The sequence below is a fragment of the Prionailurus viverrinus genome, chromosome C1, assembly GCF_022837055.1.
Source record: "Prionailurus viverrinus isolate Anna chromosome C1, UM_Priviv_1.0, whole genome shotgun sequence".
Lineage (NCBI taxonomy): Eukaryota > Metazoa > Chordata > Mammalia > Carnivora > Felidae > Prionailurus > Prionailurus viverrinus.
Genome location: NC_062568.1, coordinates 67,022,548 through 67,036,433, shown reverse-complemented (window position 1 = coordinate 67,036,433; position 13,886 = coordinate 67,022,548). Strand labels below are relative to the sequence as shown.

General features: G+C 40.1%; 1 protein-coding gene across 5 annotated transcripts in view; it reads right to left on the bottom strand.

Moving 5' to 3' along the window:
* RBMS1 (RNA binding motif single stranded interacting protein 1) overlaps nucleotides 1–2,048 on the bottom strand; it is a 220,184-nt gene extending 218,136 nt beyond the window's left edge. The window contains exon 1 of one of the 5 annotated variants that reach the window (XM_047869518.1): nucleotides 1,534–2,048. In XM_047869518.1, the coding sequence (XP_047725474.1) occupies nucleotides 1,534–1,608 (75 nt within the window). In that variant the 5' untranslated portion in view covers nucleotides 1,609–2,048. The remainder of the gene's footprint in view (nucleotides 1–1,533) is intronic. The other 4 variants (XM_047869517.1, XM_047869520.1, XM_047869522.1 and 1 more) reach the window with 4 other exon arrangements.
* Between the last annotated feature and the right edge of the window lie 11,838 nt (nucleotides 2,049–13,886).

Here is a 13,886-nt window from a genome sequence, read left to right as displayed (position 1 = left end):
AAATTTCTTTGAACAACCTGTATTTACAATGTATCTCACAAAAAAATGAGCACCTCCCTTGGGTCTCTGAAAACAAATATGTGGGGACCACACAGAAATGAATGAGTATTCTTGCTTCTACCATCTTGCTGCTTTCTGGCCACCCAAAGTAAGATGAGAATTGAGGGGAACAAAAAGGAGGTCCTTGATTACTCGAAAATTTCTGGTCTCAGTGCTGACAAGTGTCCTTTTTTACATGAGAAAATACAGAGCTATGTTGTAGGTACATAACGCGGACCACACACACTGTAAGAAAGAAAAGCTTATCAAGATTGAATCAGAGATTCTTTGCATCAGGCCAGGAATGTCCTCTGCCAGCAAGGAGGACATGATTACAACCTACCAAAGAAAGTTCAGACACTGCATCCATACTTGATTCTTTTGTGATCTAGAAAGGCACCTGGGGTAGTGATAGGAGACGCTAATCGCTGAAGAAGGCTGCTGCATCCAACTTCAACCCACCCTCCCAAATTATGGAAGAAGCTTCCAAAGCAGTGAAACCCTCCCTCTTCATGGGCCCACCAGATATATATATATATATATATACACATATATTTATTTTAATGAGTTCGGAATGCCTCAAATCTCACTGAAAAAATAAGACAGGCCCACTAACAAGGTACCCGGGGTCTCCAGAAAGTCAGTCGCAATTTGTATGGCTACATGTCATCAGCTGTGTTACCTAAGAGTATGTCAAGGCCACTTTTGAGAAAGCACCACTGGAAATCCAACTGTGGTCAACATATAAGGTAGCATTTTTCTAAACTAAATATAAAGTCACTTCTTTGCACTGAAATCTGCCCATTGTCCTTCCTTTGCAAAACCTACAGGATAGATTAAAAGGAACATCAGTGAACGGGGAGTGAACTTTGGCCACTTTTTCACCCAAAACACCAGCGTAAAAGTAGAAATCAGTAACCAGGTGAAGTGCCACACCGCACAAAGATCAAGGCGAGAGGCGGGCGCGCAAGGCCGTAGGCGGGGAAGAAAATGTCCCGTCCCCCCACTTCAAGCCCCAGTCATCGCGCGCGCGGGAGGTTGAGGGGCGTCCCTGGGGGCCCCGGGGCTGCGCACCACTCCGAGGGAAGGCAAGAGTTACTGCTCGCAGGGCGAGGCCCAAGGAGAAGCGGTCGAAAAGCCGCGCCGGCCGCGGGTCCTGCCGCGGAGCCCCAGGCGTCGGCGGCTGAGCAGCCACCGCTCGGTGAGGGGCGCCGCTCGGCCCCGCGACCCTCCCCTCCTCCCGGGCCAGGAAGGGGCTGGCGGCTCTTTCCTGTCTAGTCTCTCCCCCCACGGCTTTCTGTAACCCGATCCCCGCACTCCGCTCCCCGGGCAGCCGCAGCCCCGCGCGCCGCCCCGCGCCGCCCAGGCCAGCGCTATAGTTAGCAACCCTCCATCAACTCCGCCGGGGGTGGCGGGGGCTCGCCGCGCGCGCCCCTGCACGGGCCCCGACCGGCGCGCGCACCCCGGCGCCCCCCGCCCCCGGCGCCCCTTTACCTTCGCTTGAAGATACTGGGGGTAGTAGTAGGTGGCGTACTGAGGGTACATCTGCTGTTTCCACACTTTGCCCATGAAGCTGGAAGGGAGCCTGCCGTGAGCCTGCCGTGCAGGGTCGCGGGCACTTTGGGGTTTCCAAGTCTCGATCTCTCCTGCCTCTCCCTTTCCGGCGGCGGCGGCGGCGGCGGCGGCGGCTGCCGCTGCTCCACCTCCCAGCCCGGACCAGACGTCGTCGTCGTCGTCCTCCTCCTCCTTCTTCTCCTCCTCCCAGGCAGAGAGAAAGACACTGCAGAGCGCAGAGGGCACCCTGGACAGGGCGCTCCCAAGGAGTTGCCTCCCGGAGCCCGACTGCTCCGAGGTTGCCAAGGGCTGGCGCGCGGGCCGCTCTCCGCTCCGGCGAGCAGGCAGAGCGGGGCTGGGAGGTGATCAGTACAAGTGGAAAGTGCTGCTGCGGCGGCGACGACGGCTTCGCTCAGTGCCAGGCGGCATCTGGGGTGGGTGCGCCGGATTGGGAGAGGGGAGAGGGGCTGGCGCGCCGAGGCGGTGGGGGGAAGGGCGGGCGGGGCGGGGCTTGGGCGCCGCGGAGCTCGGGACCCGCTGGAGGTGAGGGCTGAGTTTTAACCACTCCTCACTTCCAGGGCTCGCTGTTGGACGAGCGGAAACCTTGGGAACCCGGGTCGCTTTGTGTGGGCGATGGGAGGTGGGGGGTGACTTGGGGGACCCAGTTTAAGAACTGCAAAGTGGACACCTCGTTTCCTTTCTTGAGTTTTTATCGCCGTAAGGGGGGGAGGGGAAGTAAGGAGAAAGCGGAGGAAATCTGATCAATTTCTCACTCTCCCCCCCCCACCCGCCCAATGATTTTTTTTTTTTTTTTCGTAAGAAATCGAAAATGATTTAGTGTCCAACCACAAAGCTGGAGTCGGGACACCTGGGTTCTGTTCTCCCAACCCCCAGACCACAACACTTAATTTTCTAGGTGACCTTGGGAGGGTTAGTATCCTTTGGTTTGGTTTTCCCAGCCATGTGAGGGGTGAAATCGTGCCCTCTGCACAAGGGGAGGCAAAGCTCTCTCAAACACGCACACACACACACCTCACAACAAATAGATGGATCCTTCTAAGGGGGAGATGCCGCAAAGAGGCAGAATGTTATTATTAGAGGACACAATATAGACATCAGCTCTTCTCTGCCTCTTTCTAATGCTGCCAGACAGTCTGTCAACTCCCACTCAGGAGCAAGGAAACTCCTGAGTTTGGAATATTTTAAGGCCATTTTGAAAGTCACACTGGCATATTGTTGCAGCGTGCTTCAGTGACATATAAAATCAATCTCTCTCTTTCTGCCTGTCTCCATCTCCTAATTGTCACAGTTCTAGACAGCCCCAGACAGCAGTGGTTCAGTTCACTATGTAACTGGTTATAATTTAATGGAGTTAATTGGTCCCTGAAGCAGCCTGTAGAAGACTTTTATATTCTAGCTCAAAAAGAGATAATACCAAAATGTACAAATAGAGTAAGGAAGCACCTCCAAATTGGAGTCCTTGCACATCTAATAAAATGTAATAAAAAATTCATTTGTTATTAAATAGACCTTGATTACTTTGTTTTGTCACTTTGGTTTTCTGAGAGTCTGTTTTCCTAACAGCACAAAAGGTAAACCAAACTGAAATGGAATGCATGATTTTGTTAGTTACATTTTTTTACCATTACATTTCAAAGCAGGTTTAGTTAGATACTTTAAAACAAAGAAACAGTGTCATGAAACCCTTACAATCTTTACATGATTTGGACAAATTTTAAGGTTATGCATTTTGACAAAACAAAATAAGTGTAAGCTGATATGAGAACGTTTTGGATATGCTAGGAGGCAAATCATGTATTCTTTAAAAAATTAACAGTTAACCTATGTAAAAATCCTATACAGAAACTAGTGTTTATTGGGTTTCTGATATATGGTGGGCACTGTTGAGGTTATTGTAAATCTGAAGGTCAGAATGATTCACTATCTGGCTAGGCAAACGTTAAAAAGTTCCTTACATGTTTCATTGTGGGACTCTTTAATGTTTTGGGGAAGAAAACTGACATGAACTAACTTGTGCCTTAGGAACTTGTGTTTGAAAGGCTTGAGGTGATAAGGGAAATTACCAAACTTAGACTGTTCTACTTTTTTCTGGATGATGACAATTCAGCCTGTGTTCAAGAACACAGAAGCACACACACAATTACGTGGACACTTGATTTATGACTGAATTGGTATTGCAGAGCAGTGGAGAAAGAATGAGCTTCTCAATAAATGATTCTAGGTCAATTGGCTATCCATATGGAAAAAATGAAATTGGAGCCCTGCCTCACAAAAGGGAAAGAAAAAAGTTCAAGTGAATTAAAGACTTAAATTAAAAAAAAAAAAAAAAGATAAAATGGGGCACTTTGGGTGGCTCAGTGGGTTAAGCGTCGACTTCTGCTCAGGTCATGGTGTCGTGGTTCGTGAGTTCGAGCCCTACGTCGGGCTCTGTGCTCATAGATCAGAGCCTGGAGCCTGCTTCAGATTCTGTCTCCCTCTCTCTCCGCTCCTCCCTCGCTCATGCTCTGCTTCTCTCTCTGCCTCTCTCTCTCTCTCTCAAAAATAAATAAACATTAAAAAAATTTTAATGATAAAGCTATTAGAAGACAATTTAGGGAAATATGTTTATAGCTTTGAAGGGAAAAATTCCTTTAATAAGGTGACCAAAAGTGCAAGATTGATCAATTTGACTATATTAAAATTATGAACACTGGTTCATCAAAGGATTCTGTATAGAAAGTGAAAAAGCAGGCCACAAAATAGTTATTTGTAATCCACAAAACTATAAGGAGTTAATATGTAGAATAATATAAAGAATTCCTTGGTATCAATAAGAAAAAAATGAGCAAAAGACAGATGCATATTTCACAGAAGAGGAATGAATGATAAATGTTCCTATAACTTTGAAAAGATACACTCTATAATAAAGGAAATGCAAATTGAAATAATAAGATACCATTTCACACTTACCAGAGCGGCAAAAAATAGTACTGAAAATGTTAAGTGTAGGCGAAGAAGTGGAAAAGGGGGAACTCTTGAAAACTACTTTCCAGGGAAAGTGTGAATTGTACAGCCACCATTTTAGAAAACAGTTTGGCACTGCCCAGTTTCATTTGCGTGTATACTATGGCACAATAGTTCCACTTGTACATACATACCTCAAAGAAAGTATTCAATATACGCCCCAAGAGAAATACACAGAAATGTTCACAATATACTAACAACTCAAATGTCTGTCAACCATTGAATAGATAAAAAGACTATGGTACTTGCACACAATGGGACACTTTACAGCAGTGAAAATGAATAAACTACAGTTAAAAGCATCAACATGTATCTTTTCAAAACGAATGTTGAAGAAGCAAGTCAACATAAAGCATCATTCCATTTGTATCGAGTTCAAAAACAAAAAATAACAAAAAGTATATTGTGTAAGAATAGGTACATGAAATATAAGGAGATAACAGAAAATTCAGAATGGTGGTTATCTCTGAAGGAGAAAGGTGAGATATTCAGAGAGGCACCGAAGGGGACTGGTAGAGATGGTAACTTTTCATGTTTTGCACTGGGTTGTAGATAGGTAGGAATATATTTCAATGTTTTCTGTAAGTGGTTCAGAGCCTTTTTTGTATGTTTGCTGTATTTTATACTAAAACACTTTAAAAACAAAACTCAGCTTTTAATTTTACTCATGATCATTTTCAAACAAATACAAAAGCAGAGAGAATAATGAACCAGCTTCAATACTTATTAACATTTGTAATTCTTGTTACACATGCACCCACACCCACACCCACTCACACACTCACCCATACACCAACATGCTTTTATTTTTCTGGAGTATTTTAAAGCAAATCCCAAACATCATGTCATTTCACCTGCAACTACTTTAATATCTACCTCAAGCAAATAAGAACGTTTTAAAACACAATATCATGATCACATCTAACAAAATTCATAATTTATTAAGATCTACTAATACCCTGTTCTTTCATTTTTCTCTGATTATCTAAAAAATTGCGTTTGTAGTTCATTTAAATCAGACTGAAACAATGTCCACATATTAAATTTGGTTGATGTCTCGCACAAGCCTCTTTTAATATATAAAAGTTAGCCCCCACTCACTTTTTAAATTGATGTTTGTTTGTTAAAGAAATCATGGTGTTTGTTCCATAGAATGTCCCACATGGCTGATTTCAACCTCTTGGTGTCTTTTAAAGTGATGATTAGTTCTAACAAGGGAAGGGAAGCAAAAATAATGTAAAAACAGAGAGGGAGATAAACCATAAGACACTCTTAAATACAGAGAACAAACTGAGGGTTGCTGGAGGGGTGTTGGGTGGTGGGATGGGCTCAATGGGCAACGGGCATTAAAGAGGGCACTTGTTGGGACGAGTACTGGGTGTTATATGTAAGTGATGAATCAATAAATTCTATTCCTGAAATCATTATTACACTATACGTTAACTCACTTGGGTTTAAATTTAAAAATACTACTAATAATAAAACATAAAGTGATGGTTAGTTGTAGAGGTTTAATTACATTCAGGTTCACTTTTTTTGGCAAAGAATGCTTCATAGATGGTGCTAAACATACACAGGTGATGTGATATACATCATATCACATCAGGAGACACATAATGACTGATTGTCTCATTTTTAGTGATACTAAGATTGATCAGAAGTTTTGGTATTATCAGTCTGATTTACCCATTTAAAAGTTCTATGGTTTTAAGAGTCGTTCATCTATTGGGACCTCATGAAGATAAAAAGCTTCTGCACAGCAAAGGAAACAATCAACAAAACTAAAAGGCAACCAATGGAATGGGAAAAGATATTTGCAAATGACATATCAGACCAAGGGCTAGTATCCAAAATCTATAAAGAGCTCACCAAACTCCCCACCTGAAAAACAAATAATCCAGTGAAGAAATGGGCAGAAAACATGAATAGACACTTCTCTAAAGAAGACATCCAGATGGCCAACAGGCACATGAAAAGATGCTCAACGTCACTCCTCATCAGGGAAATACAAATCAAAACCACACTCAGATATCACCTCACGCCAGTCAAAGTGGCCAAAATGAACAAATCAGGAGACTATAGATGCTGGAGAGGATGTGGAGAAATGGGAACCCTCTTGCACTGTTGTTGGGAATGCAAACTGGTGCAGCCACTCTGGAAAACAGTGTGGAGGTTCCTCAGAAAATTAAAAATAGACCTACCCTATGACCCAGCAATAGCACTGCTAGGAATTTAACCAAGGGATACAGGAATATTGATACATAGGGGCCCTTGTACCCCAATGTTTATAGCAGCACTCTCAACAATAGCCAAATTATGGAAAGAGCCTAAATGTCCATCAACTGATGAATGGATAAAGAAATTGTGGTTTATATACACAATGGAGTACTACCTGGCAATGAGAAAGAATGAAATATGGCCCTTTGTAGCAACGTGGATGGAACTGGAGAGTGTGATGCTAAGTGAAATAAGCCATACAGAGAAAGACAGATACCATATGTTTTCACTCTTATGTGGATCCTGAGAAACTTAACAGAAACCCATGGGGGAGGGGAGGGAAAAAAAATGAGGTTAGAGTGGGAGAGAGCCAAAGCATAAGAGACTCTTAAAAACTGAGAACAAACTGAGGGTTGATGGGGGGTGGGAGGGAGGGAAGGGTAGGTGATGGGCATTGAAGAGGGCATCTTTTGGGATGAGCACTGGGTGTTGTATGGAAACCAATTTGACAATAAATTTCATATATTAAAAATTAAAAAAAAGAGTCGTTCATGAGTATTACCTCAACCCATTATTTCATTAGGTATTACAAAATTATGGTTTTATAATTTTATCATTTCTTCTTCACTTGTTAGTTGGAAATTGTCTATGGAGAAGAATTTTCTTCAACTCTTTGGTTAACTTGAAATACAATTAGCACAGGCAAAGCAAGATACTTCCTTCTTCCTACTTACCAGTTTTGAGAATAATGAATTGATGCCATAGGAAACTCCAAACCTAACCAATTTTAAGTAATATTCTGAACTTACAGCTTTTTATATATTTTCTTTATTTCAATCAATCACAGTCATTATTCTTATTGGTGCTTAAATTGCCCCATCTTTGGTCAATGGAAGAGTCTTTGAATTGACTCCTATGTCTTTTTTTTTATTATTATTATTACCAGATCCCAATAGTCTGATCGATTTTTTTTTGCTTCCTAGCATGATACAATTGTCCCAGGTTTTTGTATAGTTTGTGTCCAAGCCTGGGTCAGCTATTTCTCTAATAAACCCATATCAGCTTGCTGAGAAAAAAATTTTAAATAATAACAAATTCTTTAAAGTATGTTCTTCATACTTATCACGTTTGGTAGAAGGAGCTCATGAAAGATTCTTAATGAATTTGATGCCAAGATGACCCTTAGGAGAGCATGAGCCATTGAGTGATGTTCCCCAAGAGAAGCTGTACATTTACACCTTCGCTAACATTTAAGAAGTATACTCTATATTCAGGACACGCATAGATACCATTGGGGATGTAGTTTACTTGGTGTTTGCCTGCACAGAGCTTACCATTTAGTGAGAGAGACACAAATGAAACAACATTAAACTGTGGTAAGCTCTATGAAGAAAGTATGATGAGAGGAGAGCAACTTTGTGGGAGTTGGGTTAGAAATTTTAAGTAGAGTTGTCGGGAAAAATCTCTTCAAGGAGACATGCTGGAAGAGAATGATGTGTCAGCCATAAGAAGCTTGTATGAAGTGAAAGATGGGGGACTGTGTCCCTGCAGAAGCAGCAGCAAGTTAAAGACATTGAACCACCAATTATCCCATCCAAGATCTCTAATCTCGTTTCACTTATAACCAAGGGTAAACATTTTTTTATTATACTTAATCAGAAGTGGACCAAACAAGTTAGCATTCATTAATGCCTTTGTTCTTATGCCATCTGCCTGAGTATTGAAATAATTGAAGGATAAAGTTAGAAATTTTGCAACACACCCCTGTAGTAGAACATCAGCAAATTGGAAATGGGATTTAGAATTTTTAGAAAGACTTCACACAGAACTTGGAGAATTACTGGCTGTGAGTTCTCTTGCTTCCACATTAGATAACTAGGTGATGTCTGTAATACATTTACTGAATATTAAAACAGAAAGGCCAGTTTTTGCAAGGTGAAAGTATGACTGACATATATATTAGAAGTCTGAGTGGGTTAAACAAATAAGAATGTATATTCAAGGGAACCCGTGGTTTTACTCTACAATAGAATTTTGTCATGAATAAGGAATTGTTTTTTAAGAGGTTCAGTATAAATCTTCTAGCTTGCTATTTCTTAGATATGTGGCTTTAGACCTTGTTTTGTAGACCCCTGCCCTAAGAAACTAAAATCTTATTATCTTTCTAAGTGGAATATTCTTTAAAAATATTTTTTCATCAGGGGTGCCTGGGTGGCTCAGTCAGTTAGGCATCTGACTTCAGCTCAGGTCATGATCTCGTGGTCTGTGAGTTCAAGCCCCACATCTGACTCTGTGCGGACAGCTCAGAGCCTGGAGCCTGCTTCCGATTCTGTGTCTCCCTCTCTCTGGCCCTCCCCTGCTCACGCTCTGTCTCACTCTCCCTGTCAAAAATAAACATTAAAAAAAATTTTTTTTAACTTTTATTCATCAAAACAAAACACAAATTAAAAATTTCTCAGAATGTGTCCCGTATCTCCCACCAGAGTTTGGGAAGCACTGTTCAGTTCACACTTTTTATCACAGCTCACAACTCCTTTCTTGACCAGGCCCTTCCCATTTTTCCAGATTCATCTCCTTCCACTATATTACTTGTTGGCTTATAGTTCTTTCCTCCCCTCCATTCCTGCTCCTTTCAACTCACATTGTATTGTTGTGTTACTCCAGTTTTTCTGATCCGTCTGCCAACCATACCTTTCACCTTTCTTCACCTGGTCCACTCTATTCTTTTCCTTATGACTCAGCCCTCTCACAACTTCCTCCCACCATGTTGGATCAAATGCCCATCCTATGGAACCCAGTCTGAGCCTCTTTCCAAGCACCAATTATCTAATTATCTGATCAACGTGCAAATCCATTGGAAGCACATGGAGAAGTGTTTCAACACTAGGAATCCTCCAGAATTTGTAGTAGTGAATATTTTAAAGTCCTCAAAGATCCTTTCCAATTTAGACATTCAGCGATTTTGTTACTTGCAGGAATGACAGCAACAACCATCCACCCATCCCCTCTTTGGCCCAATGTATTTTGGACAGATAAAAGGAACACATATATTTCAAACAGTAGGTATTAACTTTAGAAAAAATTCCTCCAAGAAGTGAAATAGACAAACAGTATACATGATTTAAAAATTGTTTTTGATAAACGTATTAATGAAAGCTAAAAATGGGCATGGTTGAGGAAACTCCATTACAGTGAATATTTATTAATGTTGGTAATGACAGACTACTAAGTCCTAAATTTAGCAAGTAATGCGTGGAGTTGGATGCTGCTATCTAAGAATGTGATGGAACTAAGGACTCAGTTGACTATCAAGAACATGCATTCCCCCAAAAAGCTCTGCTTGGAAAGGGTGGTCCATAAAGATTTCACCTCTTTCTCACTTTAACTGACCTAAGTCAGATGATAATATCCACCAAGGGACAAATGAAATAATTTAGTAACTAATTAATTCATCCAATGAGCATTCAGTAAGCACAATCAGTATGCAAGAGACTATTTGTTGATGAACTCTAGAGGCAAGTAAAGATCTGGACCCTGCCCTTAAGGAACCATGGCTCGATTATTTGCACTCATTAGCTCATCTTAACAGTATGTTTGTTCACAGGTTGCTGATAAGTATTATTATAATCTTTGATGACATCAAAACTCAAAATAATTTAAAATGTTTAAGAGTCAAGGGTGTAAGCCAGTGGAATGGGAAGGAGACAAATTGCTCTCACTTTATTGTCTGATTTCTTTTCTATAGGCCAGGAGTTGTCAAGCCACATTTGTTAGACATTTGGGTTTCATGTAGATCAACATTTCCTAGAGACAGATTTTAACTTTTGGGCCTTTGCTTTCCAGGTTTATAAAATGCTTCTGACAAAAAAATGATTTAACAGGATAATTTTTTAATGTTTTAAGAGGACCAACAAAATCATTTCATTAAACATGTATCTACTCCTTGAATAGTTGTATTGTTAAAAGAAATCCAAATTTGTAACCATCATTGTGTAATGATATAGACTACCATAAAATATTAGCTTTTTATTAAAGAATAACTCAAACCTAAAAAAAAATAAGATATGTGCTTATACATAAGACCTCAAAGATTCTTACATCAACATAAAGAAGAACTACTCAAAAACAAACAAACAAACAAACAAAACATGTGTCTACTGAGGGTTATTTCTTTCAACTGTAATTTCAATTTTTAAAATATCCCGATGTTAAGCAATATGTTTAGAGGCCTGTGTGAGGTAGGCTGTGATTTCATGATTTCACAGAAGAGGTCAAGAAAAGGTGCATGTGCTCCAAATACCTTAATGAGGATATTTCCAATATTCTCTCCGATGACAGAAGTTCTACAGAAGTATCTAAAGTTAAGATAGAATTTTTGCTTCTCCCCCATTTCTTTGTTTTTTTTTAAATTATACTCCTCAACATTGAAGACAACTATTTAGTCATTTCAATTCTTAGATATTAGAGATTTTTTTTTAAAAAATTAGAAATGAGATAAAACAAAGCTGAGATTTAACCAGTGTACACACGTTATATATACACATACATATGTGAATACACACACAAAAATACTCTTCAATGTGGTCCTGAAATGAAAAAGTGTAACGTGTTTCAAGATCACATAGAAGTATTCAATAAAAATAAAAACCCAACACTATAAATTCCATCAATTTTTATCTTTTAGGTCAGGGTTCTGTGGCATTGTAGATTATTAGCCAAGCCAGGGTGGAAGGCATTGGTAATTCTATTTCCTTGATGTTGCTGTGGAATTAGAAAGCTAGGAAAGAAGGAAAGAACACATAAAGGAAACATCATCTTCAGCTTCTTTAGCACTTGTACATTTCCCAAATTGAAATTATAGCTGGATTCTCAGCAATGTTTTCTTTTTGTTTCTAGGACTTCCTGTGGTCTTATCTGGACTTTATCACCATCATTGCCATCACCATTATTTGGAAATTATTTTAACATCATAATTACTTTATAGGTTACAAACCCTCTCACATAAGTTACCTCCTTTGGTCTTCACTGAAATCCTTCCAGGTTGAGATTTTTACTACGGGCACAGACTCTGGAGTCAGACTACCTTGGTTAAAAGGTGGCTGTTCCACTCCCTAGCTGGGAAAGGGTAAAATGAAGTAGTTGAGATATTAAATGAGATAATACACAAGTGGGAGCTAGACTAGTGCCTGGCACAGGTTAAACACTATAAAAGTATATTTTACCACCGTATGTTGCCACCAACATCACCACCAGAAACACTGGAATGTTGCTTCAAACTTAAAAGGAACTTGTGTTGAGAAATTTCTCTTTAACAGGTTGATGAAGAAGGATGAAGGATGGAAAGAAAGAAGGCGGGACAGAAGGAAGAAAGGAAAGATGATTTATGTGTTATGGCGTGAAGAAGGGGCACAGTTTAGCTGACAACCATACTATGAGGTATATTTAACTAGCAATTATGGCCTCTACTTGTTCATAAAAAACAATGCCTGAGATGAAAGGTGTACCTGAAAAGACTAATAGCAACTCAGACACTGCAGAAGAAAAGATTAGTGAACTTGAACAGGTAGCAATAAAAGCTATCCAAAACAAAAACAAATTCAGAATGCTGAACCATGTTAATACTATGATTATAAATTGATAATTTATGTAAAAATATGGGAATGCTTGTGTAAAAATTACAGGAGTATGTGAGCTAGGATGTTGTGATAGTGGATAGTTTTTGTTGCTGTTGTTGCTCTAATTTTCAATATTTAGTCATTCCATTGTTTATCATATGCACACTAGGTGGCTGACACTGTTAGTCAACAGAGCACTAAGGGTAAATTAAATACTGTTCCTGTCCTTGAGTGGTTCTCAGTCTAGTAGAGAAAACAGACATGTAAATACATGATTGCTATAGAATATGACAAAGCATGTTATTTGGACTAAGGAAGTCCAGGGAAACGTCTCTAAGAAGAGACATTTTTAGCTATTTTTTATGGGGGGCGGGGGAAGAATTTACCGAGTAAATAGGGATACAATTGGAATGGAGTAGGGATAGAGCTGGAGGAGAACTGGAAAATTCCAAGCAAAAGATCAGCATGTGCAGAAGAGTATATGTATAGTTAATGAACAACACATCTTTCATCATGACTTACAACTACCAGTACATGCAGAAGTGAGTAGGGATTGAGGTTAGAGGGGCTTAAGTGAGGGCCGGATCATGACAACCTAGTTAGAATATTACTGTGTAATAAGTGAAATTTTACAGTATTTTCTGCATAGGCAGAAATGAAGAGTTTTGTGAATCATCTGAGGTTTATTCTGTAGCCACAAGAGAGTTATTAAAGGGCTTTATACACCCTGAATTACAATCTGAGCTATAAGGTCAGATTTAAGATTAGAAAGATTACACTGCTATCACTGTGGTAGATACATTCAATGTGGATGGGTGAGGCTAGAATCAGAAACTCCAGTTATTCCAGAGAAGGATGACAATGGCTAAGCTAAGCCAGGATATATAAGAGCAGTTGGGAGCATTTCATTCTGGGTACAGGCAATAAGCGGATGCAATAGCTGTGGAGAATTTCAAAGCAATAAGAAAGCTAACTAACGTCAGCATGTTTTATATTATCACTAGGCACCCTTTTGTCACTAAACAAAGTTAGTGATAAAACACTCCTCCCTGAAAAAATCTTTCATTGGTCTAAGTTCCAAATAATTGCCAATGGTTTCTGTCGAGTTTTAATAGTTGCATTAGTTATTTGTTGCTGCTTAACAAATTACTGCAAAGTTTGCAACTTAAATAACAAATATTCATTATCTCACATGGTTTCTGAGGGTCAAGAGTTTGGGAGTGGCTTATCTGGATGATTCTGGCTCAAGGTCTCTCATAAGATTTAGCTATCAAGTGGGACTGTAGTCACCTGAAGGTTTGACTGGGGCTGGAGGATCCATTTCTAAACTCATTTATGTGGCTGTTGGCTGCATCTTCAGTTAATCTCCATCTGAGCCTCTCTATAGGGCTGCTCAGAACGTGACAGCTGTGTGTGTCTATATACACACACACACAG